Here is a 16327-nt window from a genome sequence, read left to right as displayed (position 1 = left end):
GCCCCAGCCATGCTCATTTCTGCAGAATTAATCCTGGGGAATGCATATGTGAGCACAGGGAGGAGACAAGGGCTTTGGTCATGCACTGCTGCAAAAGGAGTAGGGCTCAGCCTCGCTGCGCAGCCAGCCAGCAGCAGGTGAGGCATTGCAGTGTAAATAAATATTTACCCTCCAGTTCCTGCTCTCTGTACATAGCCATATCACACAGTTGCTGCTTGGTGCTTTGCAGTGGGATTCAAGCAGGGCTGGAGCATCCCCAGCTACGCAGCAGGACCTGGCTGCCCTGCAGGCTAAGGTTAAACTTTAACAAAGGGTAAATGACCCCAGTTAAAGAGCAAACTGCTCCCATAATCCACTTTGTGTCCTGCCCCAAAACCAGATCAAGCTCCTAATTAAATTAGCAGAAAAAAAAATAATAAGGCCACAATATTATTGAGGGATTTGCCTTTGGCCATTCAAATAGAATTGACCAGAATTTGAGCGCTGGTGGCAACCTAAACCCAGATCTGGCATTTGAGGCAGTCCTTGCCTCTAGAATCAGGTCAGGCTCTGGGCGGCCCTGAGCTGTGTCACTGTGCTGACAGGGATGCACTCCTTCCCTGGGCCTTGTCCCCATCCGCTCACCTCCTGTGTTGGTTCATCACCCATCTCTGGCATTGCACACAGGGGGAAGGAAGCAGCTTGGAGCTCCCAGCTGGAACGAGAGCAGGCGATGCACCAAAATGCTGTGATTGAGGAGAACTGGCACAGGCAGCTCTGACAGCAGCAGTGCAAACTGCTAAGCCAGTATCTATTTTTTCATGCTATCAATTGGCAGCAAGAGAGCTGGGCTCTTCTCATGCTCACTCCTTGTTCCCATATCTTCCCAACTTTCCCAGTGGGTGACACCTGAAGTGAGGACAGCTCGAGAGCATGGCAGCGCTGATGGCAGGGCAGAGGTGGGACCGCTCCAGCAGCTGGGATGGTTCTGGCACGGATGTGCTCTGCTCTGCTGGTGCTTGCAGGCACAGAGCTGGAAATCTGGCACGGTGACTTCACATCTGTGATACACCACTGAGACCCTTGTCATCATGGGGATTCTGCAGGAACTCAGCTCTCTGGGATGGATATCTGCTGCAAAAGGAAGAACCCCTTCTGTCAAAGTTAGAAGAACCGGTTCAGCACAAAGGGAGCAGTGATTTCAGTTTTTACCTATTCCAGTCATTGGAGGAGAGCGTACCACAGCACTGTGTTCATACAGGTCACTTTCCAAATTCAAAGCTCCCTCTACCCTAAAACACTCTTACGTTTGCTCAAACCTCTCTGCATCATTTTGGCCTCCCAGATTGTCAGGGGAAGGACCCTGGCATTTGAGCTGATTGCACTTGGCTGGGGGTATTTACACCAGAGGGGTTGGTGGGCTGTTATTGCCTAAGGGAGACTGAGGTCAGAAAGCTGGGAGAGGACAGAGCCTGCTGGCCCAGATAACTGCCTTTGAGCTGTGCAGCAGCACGTGAGTAGCACAAGACACTGATAAACTCCTCTTCTTTGCAATCATCTTGCAAGAATTACACACCTGGGGAGGAACAGCCTCATATATCAGTGCAGGTACAGGGCTGAGCTGCTGGAAAGGAGCTCTGCAGAGAAGGACCTGGGGGTCCTGGCGGCGAACCATCGGGTGCCCTGGTGGTTCCTTAGGGCACACGGCACAGAGCGCAGCCAGCAGGGTGAGGAGGTGCTGCTCCCCTCTGCTCTGCCCTGGGCTCCCCAATAAAGGGCAGACGTGGAGCTGGAGGGGCTGCAGAGATGATCGGGTGCTGATGATCTCCATTGGCTCCGTGCTGCTCCTCCATTCTGTGGTTCTGTGGCACACACGGAGCATTGCCCCCAGCCAAAGCACTGCGCTCCATCCCAGCCCAGCTGGCACCTCACTGCTGCCTGGGATAAGCACGGCTGATGCTGCAGGTTGGTAGGGGCCATCATGCAAGGGAAGAAATGCTCCAGCTGCTCAGGAAGCCACTGAAAAGCCATCAGAGGAGCGACTCAGGAGATGTTCTGCCTTTCTCCCACTCTCCAGCTGCCATCCCTCCTATCTTCCAAATGTTTTGATTTCTCTTTCTTAGCAAAGTTTTCTCTTTCTTTACTTGCTGCAGAATCCATCTCTCTCTTTTCCCTTTGCTATGAGTTCCCTGGGGTCTCTGTGTTCTTTCACCTTTTCTCTTTCTATTTCTGTGAAAGACCGAAGTAATAAAGAGAATAAAGCAGTTGTTCTCCCAAACGAAAGTCTTCTCAAAGCACTGTTTGGATGCATTTTGACGGGTTCATAACGCTCAGCCAAATCATTTTGATCAAGAAGAAGCAGTTGCTGAAGTTTTCTGGCTGGAAATGGCATTTCTGTTAAAACAAGAGATGCTTGGATGCAGTGACTCAGCCAGCTGGATCTTGGCCTTAAGTGAAAAAAAAAACAAAAACACAAAGCCAATAAATGCAGATTTAGAGGCAGCGCTTCTTCCCAGGTCATGTGGAAGCCTCGAATTAATAAATCAGGATGGAAAATGGCTTCAACTGAAAATTCCAGGCAGCTGTTGCCCTTCCTCTTCATGCATAACCACCAGCAATAAACACTCTGCAGGCTGATTAATGCCCCCAACAGCTCAGCAGACGCTGCCCCTGGGTTGGTGTTTCTGGCCCGCCGGGCTGCTGCTGCCCTCCCCCAGCTCACTGCTGCTGCTCCCAGCCCTCAGGAAGGTCCCACAAGGAAACCCCCTCCCCAAACTTCTCAGGGGCACAGCAGCACGTGGAGGTGAATTTGATTTAAGTGAGAGCATTGCTCCCAACTGCAGTAGGTTTTCTCAATTAACCCCACGTGTAGGAAGGACCTTCAGATGGGTGTCAAAGTGCATTTCTGGGGCGTTACAAAACCCTCTGGATGGGCTTCAAACCTGATATCCGCGACCTGATGCTAATCCCAGGGCTGAGATCATGGCTTAGCGAGACAGAAGGAAGCAGCTGAGTTTGGGAGCTGCTAACCCAGCACCACACAGCAGCCTGCAGTGACTTTGCTGCAGATTCCTGCGGCTTTATTCTTGAGGCTGAGCCCTGGGGGTCTGCACCCCATCCCACCCGCACGCATCGGGGTGGCTCCAGGGGTCTGGGGCTGAGCTGTGCAGGTCTCTGCTCTGCTGAGCAGGAATGGCAGCTCAGGGAGGTGAAGGCAGGACGCTGCACGTCGCATTGGTGCTGGGCTCGGCCTGCGGCACGTGGTTAATTAACAAGGCTCAGCTAGAGCACGCTAATTTGTTAAGCTGCATAGCTTAATTGCTTGCAGTCCTGTGCCTATCCCCACGTTAAGCTGCTCATAAAACAGACAGGGGCTGAGCTGCGTTTGCTTTTTTGACTGCCGGGTGCAACTTCTGCACGCAGATAAGGCAGAGCCGTTCCCCCGGGGTTATCGCTGTGATGCAGCCCCATCCAGCAGTTCATGCCACCACTGCTGATGGGTGAGCAGTGCTGAGCCCCCCACCATGGAGAACCTACCCTGGAACTCGCTCTGGCCTTCTGGCCCACAAGCTGAGAGCCGTTGGGTTTTACAGTGCACAAAGCGGCTCCCAGGATGAGCTGTGGGCAGGCACCAGGAGCAGGCAGTGCCCGTGGGCACACAGTGCTTTATGGCACGCTGAAAACCACACTTCAGTGCTAAGAAAACTAGTGGATTATCGCTGTTACCGCTGCTATTTTTAATAGAATATCATTTCAATGTACAAACGGGCACAGAATCAGAGAATGGCTTGGGCTGGCAGGGACCTCGAGCATCATCACGTTCCAACTCCCATGTTTTACTCTGCAGTGCCAGAGCCAGCAGCTCTGAGCTGTTCACAGTGTGGCAATTGTCACAGATGTCCCTGCCCCACTCCGTCCCCACAGCAGCTCTCAGTCTCAGCACAGCAGGCGCAGCAGCCCGGCTTTATTGCTGGTGTAAATCAGAGGAGCTCTGCCGACCTGGTGGAGCAGTGCAAATTTATGCCAGGAGCTGACCTGGCATCTCTATTTTCAAAACTAGGGCAGATTGAAATATGCTGCTTTTCGATAATATATTCAGGTTAACGGGGCTTTTGTATTTGAGCAATTAATCTTGCGTGGAACGGAACCTCTTGGGACAACGTGAGAAGGTTGCTAAGAAGAGGAAAACAAATATGGTTGTGTAACTCTGCTCTCCTATGTCCCCTCTCTCATGAAAACATATTGCAGTGATACAACAGTGATCTAAAATCCAATAATAATATTACTTTAATATACAGAAGCATAGTGAGATGTAATATAGCAATGATTTTACTAAGAGGTAATTTTACAGTAATACAGGATGAGGTAATGTGACTCAAAGCAGAATTATTGGGACGTAAATCTGGGTAAGAAAAGAGAAACTCTTCTGTGCCAAAGGAAGGAAGGCTGCCCAGTTCACAGCCAGGCTTGTTCCTCCTGCAGTGCTGTGCACTCACGCTGGGGTCTGTGTGTGCCCAGGCTGCACCAGGTTGCCCAAGGAGGCTGTGGATCCCCCGTGCCTGCAGGCATTCAGGGCCGGGCTGGATGTGGCTCTGGGCAGCCTGGTCTGGTGGTTGGCGACCTGCACACAGCAGGGGTTGGAGCTGGATGAGCACTGTGCTCCTTTGCAACCCAGGACATTCTATGATCTGAAACCATTGACTTAATCATCAGCTGATTCACTCCACAGCAGACACTGTTTAGAAGCCCAGAGCAGTGGTACCCCCACCCCAGGCTGTGACATCTCTGCCATGAGCCAGTCTGCCGTGATCCAGGGCAAATCTGTTCATTACCATTACCTTCTTCTTTGCTCTGAAGCTCAGGTAAGGCTGATATATCACTCACAGGGCTATATTTTCCCTCTTTGCATTTGCTCTTCTACTGTCATAACCTATCATCCCCCAACCTCACAAATTACCAAGACCTTCATGATTTGACGCCTAGCTTTTAATAATGCTTTCAGCATAATATACTCCAAAATAACCAGGGGATTCCACTGCCTTGTGCCAAGCAGAAAGGCAATGGAGATCCGTGCTCCAGCCCAGGGAAGGAGAGATGCTTCCAGCTACCAACTGCTCCAGCGTTTGCTGTGACTGTGCTGTCACCACCTCACACCAGCACTGGGAGCACTGGGAGCACTGGGAGCACTGGGGCTGCTCAGGGCTGTGCTGTGGCACACCTGCCTTGCAGCATGGCCTGAGCTCCCACATGAGGTAGCAGCAGCCTGTTGGGATGTGCAGCAGACTTCTGCTTGATGAACGCGTGTTGCATCTGTTCTTTCAGAGCAGTAATGATGCTGTACAAACACTGCCTCAATAGCACCGGGTTGATTTATGCTGGCTGAAAATCTATCCCCCTACCATGTGGGTTGTTGGGTTTTTTTGTCTTTTCTCCTTCCCTCCCCCTGAAAAAATTCTCTTCGGGGCCCAATAAAACAGCAGCTCTCGGTGGTTCTGTTACAGCAGTAATACTGCATTCTGCCAGGAACCAGCAATGCTGCTCCTGGCCATGGAATTCAGGTAATGACCCATAACTGAAGTAAATTAGTGTTTAATTTCCCATCTCTCGCAGACAGCTTACTAATGGAAATTGATTTCCAGCTTTTTCCTTTTCCATTTAACATGCTCCTCTCACATCCTTATTTCAGATCCAAGTGTTTCTCGGTGACTTTCAGCCCAAGGGTGACCAGCGAGCTGTGCAGCAGCACCCAGCAGTGGCAAGGGCAGAGGTTCCCTGCAGGCACAGCAGCTCCTCCTGCCCACAGGAGCCCAACCTGAGATCCCCAGTTGAAATACATCGGCGTAGCTCATATCCCTGCAACACCCCCAGACTTCATGCTACCCCAGGCCTGATCCTCATCCGTGTCTCTCACGCAGCTCACCAGCACCGCACGCCTTACGCCTTGGCACCGTGCTCTGCCCGCACATCACCCCGAGCATCGCTGCAGCGTCAGCCCAGGGCCAGGCGGTGCACGCAGGGCCCCTCTGGGCTCTGTGTAATCTGACCCACGCAGCGATGCGCACACACCCCTTTTCTCTGCTATTTGGGCAAAACTCAACGGCCGTTCCCCTCCTCGCACAGCAGCAGCAGCGCAGGCAGAAGCTGGCCTCGGATGCCCGACCTTTCTCCTTCGCACGGCACAGACGGGCAGTGAGAGACGGTAAGGCTTTACGGCTCAAGCCCCACGGAGGCAAACTGAGATATCCAAGCAAGGCCGTGCTGCCTGCAGCCCTTCTGCAGAATGTTGGGCAGCCTGGCTGGTGCTGGTTTACACTCCAAAAGCAGGAGCGACAGCTTGCTTCTGCCTGCTCGGTTCTCTCCCTCCAGAGACACATTAATAGTGCTATAAATTGTCTGGTGAAGGAATTGTTGGTGGCAGACGGCGTCGGGGGCATTTGTTCCTTATTGACATACAGACTGGCTGATGTGAGCTTCTAAAGAGGAAAGCTCTGCAGCGTGATGATGATAATAATAACCATTAGCACAGGCAATAGCAAAGCCTTGGTTGTGAGTTAGAATGCTGCACAGATGAGCAGATCGGTCCTGCCCTTCTGCTCCCTGCATCCCCAGCCTGTGCTCTGAGCAGCAGAGCTGTTTGTGTGCCTCCTTCTCTCTCCTTGCACTGCTAAAAGCAATCTCCCCAAGTGCATCTGCTCAGGTGCATTACATGCTTCTGCTGACAGCACCGAGCTGCTGTGCTCCTGGAGAATCCTTTATCTCCAACGAATGCTAATTCAGCTTCAGTTCCTTAATGGAGCGAAGTGGAGGCGAACACAGACAGATGGAGGAAGGGCACGAGGCTGTCGGGTTCACAGCCCTCCTGAGGATAACAGCAGGGGAATGAAATGCTGGATGCCATTCTTCCCAGAGCTGTTTTGTGTTGGAAAGGCAATTGTTAAATATATGTTCCTTTCATGCAAACAGGTCGTGGTTAGACTGTGAGCAAACTAAGAAACCTGTGCCTCAGCTTACCTGTTAATGGAGGCAAGAATTCTGCTTCTGTCTGCTAGGGCTGCAAGGAGGATTAAAAGAGGTTCATTGAGAATTTAATTTACTGTTAGGACACTGTCTTGTTGCAGACCTCAATTAAAATACAAATCCATGGCAAAAAGTGAGATGAAGTCAGAATGGATGGGGTTTTCTAGGCATGATCTGTCTGGGTTTTCATATTCAGAATGGCATGCAGAGGAGAGATAACAGCTCTGCTGAGACGTGTAGGCTCCGTGAGCACACACAGTTGTGCGCTGTCTGACTTCAGCATTCAGAGGAGGAATGATAAAAGTAACTGAAGCCTTGTCTGCTAAGAACATAAGCACCTCAGGTGAACCCTGCCACACAGAGCTTGTAAGAGCCCGGAAAATAATGCGGGAGCCACTTTACTCAGCAGATCAAGGGGAAAATGTAACCACGGCAGAAATAATTACCCCTACTTCACAGTCTGGGCAGAGGGAAGTCAGTAGCAGTGCTGAATACAAATTAAACACTTACCCACTAAAGCGGAGGGTAGGCAAGGAGCGGAAAAGATCAAAGCAAGAAAAAGCGATTTCCAAACTGATGATCAATTGCTGTTTTTAAGCCCCAATAGGCAAAAGAGCACTGCACGTCGCCAGGGAAGGATGTGGGCTTACACCGTAGGTTTTACCGTCCTGCCGCACGTCGGGGGTTTCCTCGGCTGGTTCATCAATAGGAAAGAAACTCCTGTTTGGTACGAGAAGCTGAAAAAGCCCTCATGGTGCCCACCCCGCAAAATGTTCCCAGTTGCTTGGACCGTCCTGTACACCGGAATGGGGTAAGTGCTGCACTGCCCCCCCGGCTCGTCACGCTTCTTCTGGTGCAATATTGCAAACTCTTCAGTTTGCCTTAATGTTCCTTTTCCCTGGGTCAGCAGGGCAGGGCAGGTATGCTGATTCCCAGCAATGGGAATTCCCAGCTGTTAGCCTTGCACTCACGCTGGGGTCTGTGTGCGCCCAGGCTGCACCAGGTTCCCCAGGAGGCTGTGGATGCCCCATCCCTGAGGCATTCAAGGCCAGGCTGGATGTGGCTCTGGGCAGCCTGGGCTGCTGGTTGGTGACCTGCACACAGCAGGGGGTTGAAAGGAGATGATCGTGGTGGTCCTTTTCAACCCAGGCCATTCTGTGATTCTATGAAGCTGAGCTGCCTTCTGAGCTGAGCTCCTCAGCTTTTGCTCCAGGCTGTGCTTCAGGCTGCACACAGCCCACCCTCAGCACTGTGATAGGACACCAAGAACAACCGCTGCTCTGGGGAAATCCTGTGAGCCACGCAGGTGTGGGAGATGAGAGGACTGAGAGCAGCGAGGGGCGCAGATACAGCAGCTGTGCAGATACAGCAGTCGTGCAAACCTCTGCTGCAAATCTTCCGCATGAGGAGTTTGTCTACATGATGGATTTACTCACTGAGGGACAGCAAAGCACTGACGAGTTTCCCTCTTCACAGCTACGCCTCCTACCTGATTTGGAACGACCTGGGTGGCTGCAGCAGCAAAGCTATCATCCCGCTTGGCCTCTATGGGGCTCAGCTGGCCTTGAACTGGGCTTGGCCTCCCTTCTTCTTTGGTGCTCGTAACCTGAAGATGGTAATGTATCCTGGACACCCTGCTGGGTGTTTGGGGCCTCTTTGGAGAGTTTCTACCTGGCATTACGCAACTGTAAAGAAAGCTGAAGGAAGAGTTTTTGCTCTGTTATAATTAATGCTGCACCTGGCTCTAGGCAATGGTATCAGCCCCCTCCACTCCTCACCCTGCTCCTGTCCCTCTGATAGCGGATCCTACCAGAGCAGGGCGGGAGATTCAAAAGTCAATAGCCCAGCTGTTGCATCTCCCTGTTAAGGACTCGGGGTGGCAGATAAGTCCTTCTGAGAGACACACCCTGCCCAGGCAAGCAGCAAAGCAGCATCCCTGGGGGAGGGAACAGCAGCTGTGCTTATCGAGCAGTACAACGCAACACAGTGTGCATAGCAGAGCCTTTAGGAGGATATGCGTGAAGGTATGGCAGTGCGGCAGAGCTGGGCACGTGCTGGACTCAAGAAGCATTTATCTGAACATCAGAGGCACAGATTGGCATGTTTCCATTTCAGCTTTGTCACCCTGTTGATGAAATGTACATTTAGAAAGTGATAGCAGCCATTGGTACTGATGAGCATGTTTCTGATGCACCCACATAGGCATTATCAGTAGAAGGGCCACTGAGCAGTGTATTAATCTGTGAAACCTGATAACAAACAAAACAACAGCACTGCTCTCACTCCCGGTTTGGTCTCACTCATTTGAGTCCAGAGCCGAGGTCTTAGGGCTCAGGATCAGCCTAGCTGAATCCTCAGCGTGAAGTCTCCCTGGTTTCTATTCCTTCTCCCAACCTCCATGGCTGTGGATGCCCCCGTTCCTGGAGGTTTTCAAGGCCAGGTTGGATGGGGCCCTGGGCAGCCTGGGCTGCTATGAAATGGGGAGGTTGGTGGCCCTGCATGTGGCAGGGGGTTGGAGCTTCATGATCCTTGAGGTCCATCCCAACCCGGGCCATCCTGTGATGACCTGTAGCAGGAGGGTTTTTCATCTTGCTGTGTGTTCCCAAGAGGAAGAACAACAATAATTTTCTTCTGTCTGCTCTGCAGGCGCTGATCGACATCCTGTGCTTGGACAGCCTGGCCATCGGCACCGTGTGCTCCTGGTACCACATCAACAAGGTGGCAGCGCTGCTGATGCTGCCCTACCTGGGCTGGCTGGCCATGGCAACCTGCCTGACCATCCGTATCTGGAAGGACAACCCTGAGCAAAAGACAGGAAAGAGCGAATAAGAGCAGGAGCGAAATGAAGGCGTTTGTGAAACTACGCCAAGATCTGATAATTCCTGGGGTTTACTTTTGGATAGGCAGAACACACCTCCTCCTCCCATCTTCATCGTGGTTGTGCAAGGGAGAGGTGTCCACAGACACCTGTGTGCTTTTGCACAGCAGTCGTGCAGCTTTGGGAACTTTCTTTCCAGCACTGCTGAGGTTTTGGGGCTGCAGCAGTATGGAGATCTTACTGCTATCAGGCCAAAGTGCACGAGCCAAATTAGGATCTCTTGATACCAGTGAAGTTCAGGGTAGCAGCCCAGGGCCTCCTTCTGTCCTGCTACCATTCCCTCAAAACAGAAACTGTTCACACGTGGTAAATCCCATCTCTTCTGGACCAAATAAAAATGCCCTCCACTGATGCACACCCATTTTTAAGAGCCTGTATTTTTGCTATTCTTGCTGTTGCTTCATTTTCACGTGTCACCTGGTTTGTGCTTTATACCATTAACTTCTTATATATCAGCTCTTGAGCAGGCAGTAATCTGTCTTGCTCTGCTGCAGAAAGAAACTGGGCACTTTGACTTCTATTTGTGGAGCACTGCATTGCTGAGTGTGTTGCTCCAAGATAAAGAAGCAATGATTAGAATGCAAGTGCTTGTCCCAAGAGAAAATACCTCTATTCCACCTCTGTGTGCTATTCCTTACCGAAAGGCTGACATCAATGCCTTGGGTGGGTGAGAGGACACAAAAACAGAGAGAAAGCCCTTAAAATGTTGGTTTGTTCAAGTACAGAAACACAGGATTTTTCTTTAAAATGTAAAAACTTGCTGACAGCGCTCTGAAAGGTGTAATTACAGGTATCTCCTCTCACAGAATTTCCATTCCCTGAATATTATTGCTCAGGAAAGGCTAAAATAAGAGCATCCCTAGGGAAACAGCACCAAGCCATGCCGCAGAGCCAGGCATGAAAGGAGAACGAACAAGCCCTTGTCCATCCTTTATTCTGGCTCTTGCACTGATCTTCTTCAATCTGAACCTCAAAAATGTTGTGTTCTACACAAAATATTTACTACTATTTTTCAATCAATAGAAGTAATTTATGGGAAGAAAAGTGTCAGGGAATCTTCTTTCTGGCAGCTGACTGTAGGTTCAGGTGTGTGGGTTTATTTGCAAAGGTTTGGGAATGTAAAATAAATCGTGTTTGCTTGCAATAAAATGGAGAATAAATAAACACAAGTTATTCTTGTTTCATCAGTTTGGCATTAGGTTTGCAAAAGGGATCTGAAAAACTCAAAGGATCCCATCTGGAGTCCATAGGCTGCGCCCAGGCCCTCAAAAGAAGGGGATCAGCAGCAGAGCTGAAGGCGGCCTCATTCCTGAGCGTGTTTTAAGGGCAAATGGGCTGAATGTTCTTGTGCCCAACAACTGCAAGAGGAAGAGCTGGGTGCTCAGCATGGCAGGAAGATAAGCCCAAGAGGAACAAACAGCAGCAGCTGAGCACAGACAACATTTGTGCTGCTTTTTGGAAATCTGTCCACGGATCTTGTTCTGTCAATTTGATCCCATCCATTTCCTCCATTGCAGCTGAAGGACACCTTCATTCAGGGCTGCTGCTGCGAGCGTTCTGCTGTAACCCCTGGAGTAAAAGCTGCGTGAGAGCAGGGCATTGAGCAGATGTGATTGTCAGCAAAAGTAGGGCCATAAAGCACAAAGCAAGCAGCAGCAGAAAGATCATAAGCCAATTACAAACAAACAAGCAAAACAATACCATGTGCTTCTGGGCTTTATCTAACTGCATGCTACTCATCTTATTTACAGCAATGCATCCTCCACATGCCAAAGGACAGGAGGGCATGCATTATTTCTCCCTAAGAAGAAAGTAATATCTGGGCTGGAGATTCAATTCGGTGGAGTTAGGAACGATTGGGGGCATCTGAGCACCGTTACGCCTCTGCTCTCCTGGTTGGCACGGAGCAGCCTCGAGGAGCAGAGCAGAGCCATCTAGCGCAGCAGGAAGGATAAGGCAAGTCCTCGCAGCGCTCCGGCCCCTGCAGACAGGAGGAACATCACTTAAATTACGTGTAAGCTGGTGAATTGCTCTTGAATAGGTACAAAACTGCAATGCTTAATAACACGTCCAAATTCAATACCTGGACACCTATTTGGACACTCTTCAGAATTCCCCCTCTTTTCCGTTCTCCCTAATTTTTATTTCCTGTTAAGGTAAAGCAATACTTTGAATTAAATAGGATGGACTTTTATGAATTTTCATAGTTGCCCTCCCCATTTTCACCGCTGGCTTCTTTTCTTTATTGCAGTTCTCCCTTCCAGCCCACCTATACATGCACCAGTAGCTTCTCTGATGATTGCAGTTTCTTGCAGGCAGCAAAGCCAGCAAGTGCTCCTATGTGTAATGCATATGATTACAAGAAATCAATTGACAATCTTAAATTCAGCAAAGCACCCTCTTGTATTAATATTTAAAGCATCATTTAGTGTATTTACCACTTAAACAACTATGCTAAAACCCTTTGCATTAGAATAACGTTAATGATGTTTCAAAGTCAGCCATCCAGAAAATCTCTTCTGTTGTGCAGTGCAGAGCAAAACCAGCCTGTCCTCATGGCCTGGTTTTCTATTACTGCTACCCAGTGGATCTCATGCTGCTGACCACGCGACGGCTGGAAGAAGCACGTGGCAACACAGCATCCTCCTGCAGACCTGGGCTACAGTCAAATCAAAGGGAAGAGGAAAGAGAACCCAGAAAGATGCAAGAAATCCAAACCGTGCCTTGGAGCCTGACCTGCCAAAACTTGTGAAATTTTGCCTCTAAGAGGGGATTTCACTGGAGGTGCCATGGCGGTGAGCTCAGGGCCCTCCTCTCTGCCATTCTCTGTCCGAGGGGCTTTTTTTCCCCAGCCCATCTGCAAGGAGCATGGAGGAATTTTGCCTGAGCCAAAACAAACCAAGGCAGCCGGCAGGCTGGATCCATATCGCCTTGGTGGCTATGCAAGGTGCTCGTCCAGCCCCTTAAATTAGCCTATGGAACGGATACCATATCCCACCCCAGTGTCAGGGAACATTCATAGCACACCGCAGGACATGTCGTGGTCTACATGGCTCAAGCAGTGACTCAGACAAAGGCCATGCATTCGTGGCAGTTTTCACAGGGTCGTGGCATTTAGAGAAGAGCCACCTCTCAGATCTCCGTGTCCAGGGATGATCCCCTCTCTCCAGGCTTCAGCCAGTCTGTCCAGAAAGACATTTTCAATACGAAACCAATTGTACACTTGATCTGAGCCCACAGGGCACATCCTCTGCCTGCTGGATACACAGTATTTGGCCATAAATAAAATCTCGCTGCGCCTTTCCATCCAGCCCCTTTCTCCAACCCTTCCTCATTCAATAATTTACTAGCTGTTCCAGAAAACACTCTGACTTCAGCAGGGAGGAACTTAAATTGACTTGCTGGTGTCTGGAGCTACGTTAAAATAGAGAGTGAAATGTTAGAAAGAATTTGCTGCTGTGTGTAAACTTCAGTGAGCTGATGACAGGCCAGCAGCCCTCCCACAGCCTCTCGTTAGCACTGGGAGGAGCAGAGCATCAATTCCCCGGGCTCTGAGCAGCCACGGCTGCGGCTGCTCCCAGGAAAACTGCACCCAGCAGCAAGGAGGTTGTGCTGCCTGGAGTTGGCATTAACTTCCAGTTGGACTTTGAGTTAATTGGGCAGCCAGCAGCGCCTGCCCAGTAACACTCCTTCTCAGCTCTACAGGAGAGCAGTAATGGCTGTGTGTGCTGGGGATCGTAGGCCAGGGACGTCCAGGGTTCAGATGTGAAGAGAAAGCGGGCGAGGAGGTGAGAGCATCCCTTCTCTCTGCTTGCACCACGGCTCGTTTCAGCTGAGGTATTGCTCTTTTCACAGCACTGCCCAGAGGGGCACTGCTCAGGTTGAACCTTGTGGGATTCTGCAGCAGCTGACATCTGTGTTTTCCTACCCCTTCTCTTAAAACTTGGCGGTGCAGTCCTGCAGTGCAATGAAAGGGACAGGTGAGGGCCTCCAGGGGCTGAAGGAAGGAAAGCTGCCTCCGCACATCACTGTCAGTGAGTGTTTATTTATTTATCACGTAACGGTAGTTACAGCCGGAAAAAGCAGGAGGGGGATGGCTGCCAGACAATGTATCTAGGGAGATGTTTTGTTACTGCCACCAGCTGTCCCTTTGGAATAGAGAGCACATCTCAGCCATGACTCACACAGCCAGTGTCTTATTTCACTCTCACATCTACCCAGAAATGTTCCTCCAGCCCAAGAATGCAATAAAAGCCTCCTTTTCCTGGCAGGGACTTCTACTGCCAGGTCTCTTCCACTGCCCCTTTGTGATCAGCACAGAGCAGCCATTTCAACAGCAGTAAAGCTGCTCGGGCTGCAATTAAGAGGACAAGCAGATAACCTGCTGGGCAGACAGGTCAAGGGATTACAATACTCTCCTTGTCAGATACTCATTCAAGATGAGAAAGGGGAAAAAAAAAACCATCAGATTGTTCCCACGTCTCTAAAATCAGTGGGAAAAGTGCTCTGTATTTGCAGGGACCCATGATCAGATCTTAATACCTGAGACATGAGCCAAGCCAGAGTGCAGCCTCCAGAACAGAGCTCAGCCTTCCCTTGCTGGCTGTCCCCTGCCGGCAGCTTTCCCAGCTCTTCAAGTCCTACTGCAGGGTTGGTGACTTTGAGGTCTATTCCTCCTCTTCATTCACAGCTCTGATCAGGCATTCTGGCCTCGATGCCCCAACACGGGGAAGCACAGGGAGACGGGCTGCCAGATGTTGTAGGACACATCTTTCACAGGATGGAGAATGGGCTGAGGCAGGAAACCACAGCCTGGGTTTGTGCCGCTGAGAGGGAAGCAGCTGAAGGGCCCATCCAGTTCTGCAGGGTCGGGTCCCTCCGCGGGAGCTTTCCCCACAAGTGAAGTGCAGCTGCTGAAGATTTACTGAAGAGGGAACAGCCCTCCCCTACCGGCTGCATCCAGCAGGGAGAGGCACAGGGTTCTGCTGGCGGTGAGCAGGATTTGGCCTCTGCTCTCAGCCTGCCTGTGAGCTTTGAGGTGCATGCAGACCTCCTGCGCTTTGCGGCCACATAGGCGTTCTGCTGCGCAGGGTTTCTCAGAGCAGCATGAACTTCACAGGCAACAAAATAAAGCATGGAATCAGTGAGGAGAGGAAGGGTGAAGGAAGCCTGGGTAACAACGCCTGTTGGGAAGCGCAGTGATTTGAGCTGAGTGCTGCTGGGAGGTCCTGGCGTGAGGATGGCTGCAACCCGGACCCCCAGCACTCCTGTTCCATAACGTCTGATGGGGAAAGAATTCCATCAGTGGCTCCAGCCATCAGCTCCATGCATGGATGCTCCTGAACACACGCACAACTTCAGGGGAATTAGGGTCATTTAAAAACAACCGAATACAACCGATCAAAGCTTTCATTCCTAAGGCTCTAATGCAAAATGTCAGCTCGACAGCAACTCGGTGGTGTCCCTTTATATTTTTGGCACAGGCAGACTCTGCAGGGGGGTGGATCGTGACTATTTAGTGCACTGCCCTAGATGGAGCTGTGAAGCAGCTGGGGAAGGGCTGGATAGAGGTAGAGTCTCGGTGCCACATTCCAGAGATTAGATAGGAGCTCTGCCCTGAGCTCTGCGGAGGGGCCAGGCCAGTGAAAGCTAAGGCTGCAGGAAAGATGGGACCTTAACAGTCAAGAGCTTCCAGAAATAAAAAAAGAAAAGTGGGTCAGAGTGAAGAAGGGTGCGTTTAACATACAGAGGGAAGACAGAGACAAGCTGTCAGTCATTAAGAGAGGATCCCCATCCCCAAAAACACTCCCAAAATGTCAGAGGTGAGAGTAACTGGACAGGGGAGCTGGAATCTGAGCGTAGTTACCAGGCAGAGGAAAAACACTACACTTGCTCTCCAGGAAAGTATTTCCAGCTTAAAAATAAATAAAATTTTGCACCAGGAAAATATATGTTCCACGGATAGGATGTCTTGGAACGTCTCAAATCCTTCACTGCACTGCTGTCACAAAACTCCATGCCAGCCATCACATAAACAACTTTCTCATCACTAGCAAACAGAGAAGGAGTGAAGGGGTGGGTGGTGTGCCCTGTCCCCAGAACACATTCCAGTGATGCTATTAATGAAGAACTACAAAAGGTATTGTGATTCTCACAGTGCAGAAAGCCAAGCTAGCAAGGGGCTCGATAAAGCAGCCAGAAGGCAAACTATCTGCCCAGCAGAACAAGTTCATCCCTTCGTGGTGGTGCACAGCCTCTAAAGCTGTAGGAGAGCTGGCTATGGGGGAACCACGGGTGTGAGATGAAAGCAGGTGCTCACATCTCTGATTCCTACACAGAGCAGCCTGTCCTCCTCAAAGCTGTTTCCCGCTAACGTAGCCTGAACGTTCGATCAGATACAGCACAACATTTCATCTTCATCTAAATCATGACAATGGGCTCCTGGGTGCAGAA

General features: G+C 50.6%; 1 protein-coding gene across 1 annotated transcript; it reads left to right on the top strand.

The window, feature by feature from the left end:
* Positions 1–6032: 6032 nt before the first annotated feature.
* TSPO2 (translocator protein 2) lies at positions 6033–11056 on the top strand. Its single transcript, XM_042884455.1, has 4 exons — positions 6033–6178; positions 7595–7807; positions 8473–8611; positions 9643–11056. The coding sequence occupies exons 2-4, from the start codon at positions 7635–7637 to the stop codon at positions 9823–9825; spliced, it is 495 nt and encodes a 164-aa protein (XP_042740389.1). The 5' UTR covers positions 6033–6178; positions 7595–7634; the 3' UTR covers positions 9826–11056.
* The last annotated feature ends 5271 nt before the right edge of the window (positions 11057–16327 follow it).

The sequence above is a fragment of the Lagopus leucura genome, unplaced genomic scaffold, assembly GCF_019238085.1.
Source record: "Lagopus leucura isolate 7727_CA_CO unplaced genomic scaffold, USGS_WTPT01 Super-Scaffold_100043, whole genome shotgun sequence".
NCBI lineage: Eukaryota > Metazoa > Chordata > Aves > Galliformes > Phasianidae > Lagopus > Lagopus leucura.
This window is presented reverse-complemented; position numbering and strand designations above follow the sequence as displayed.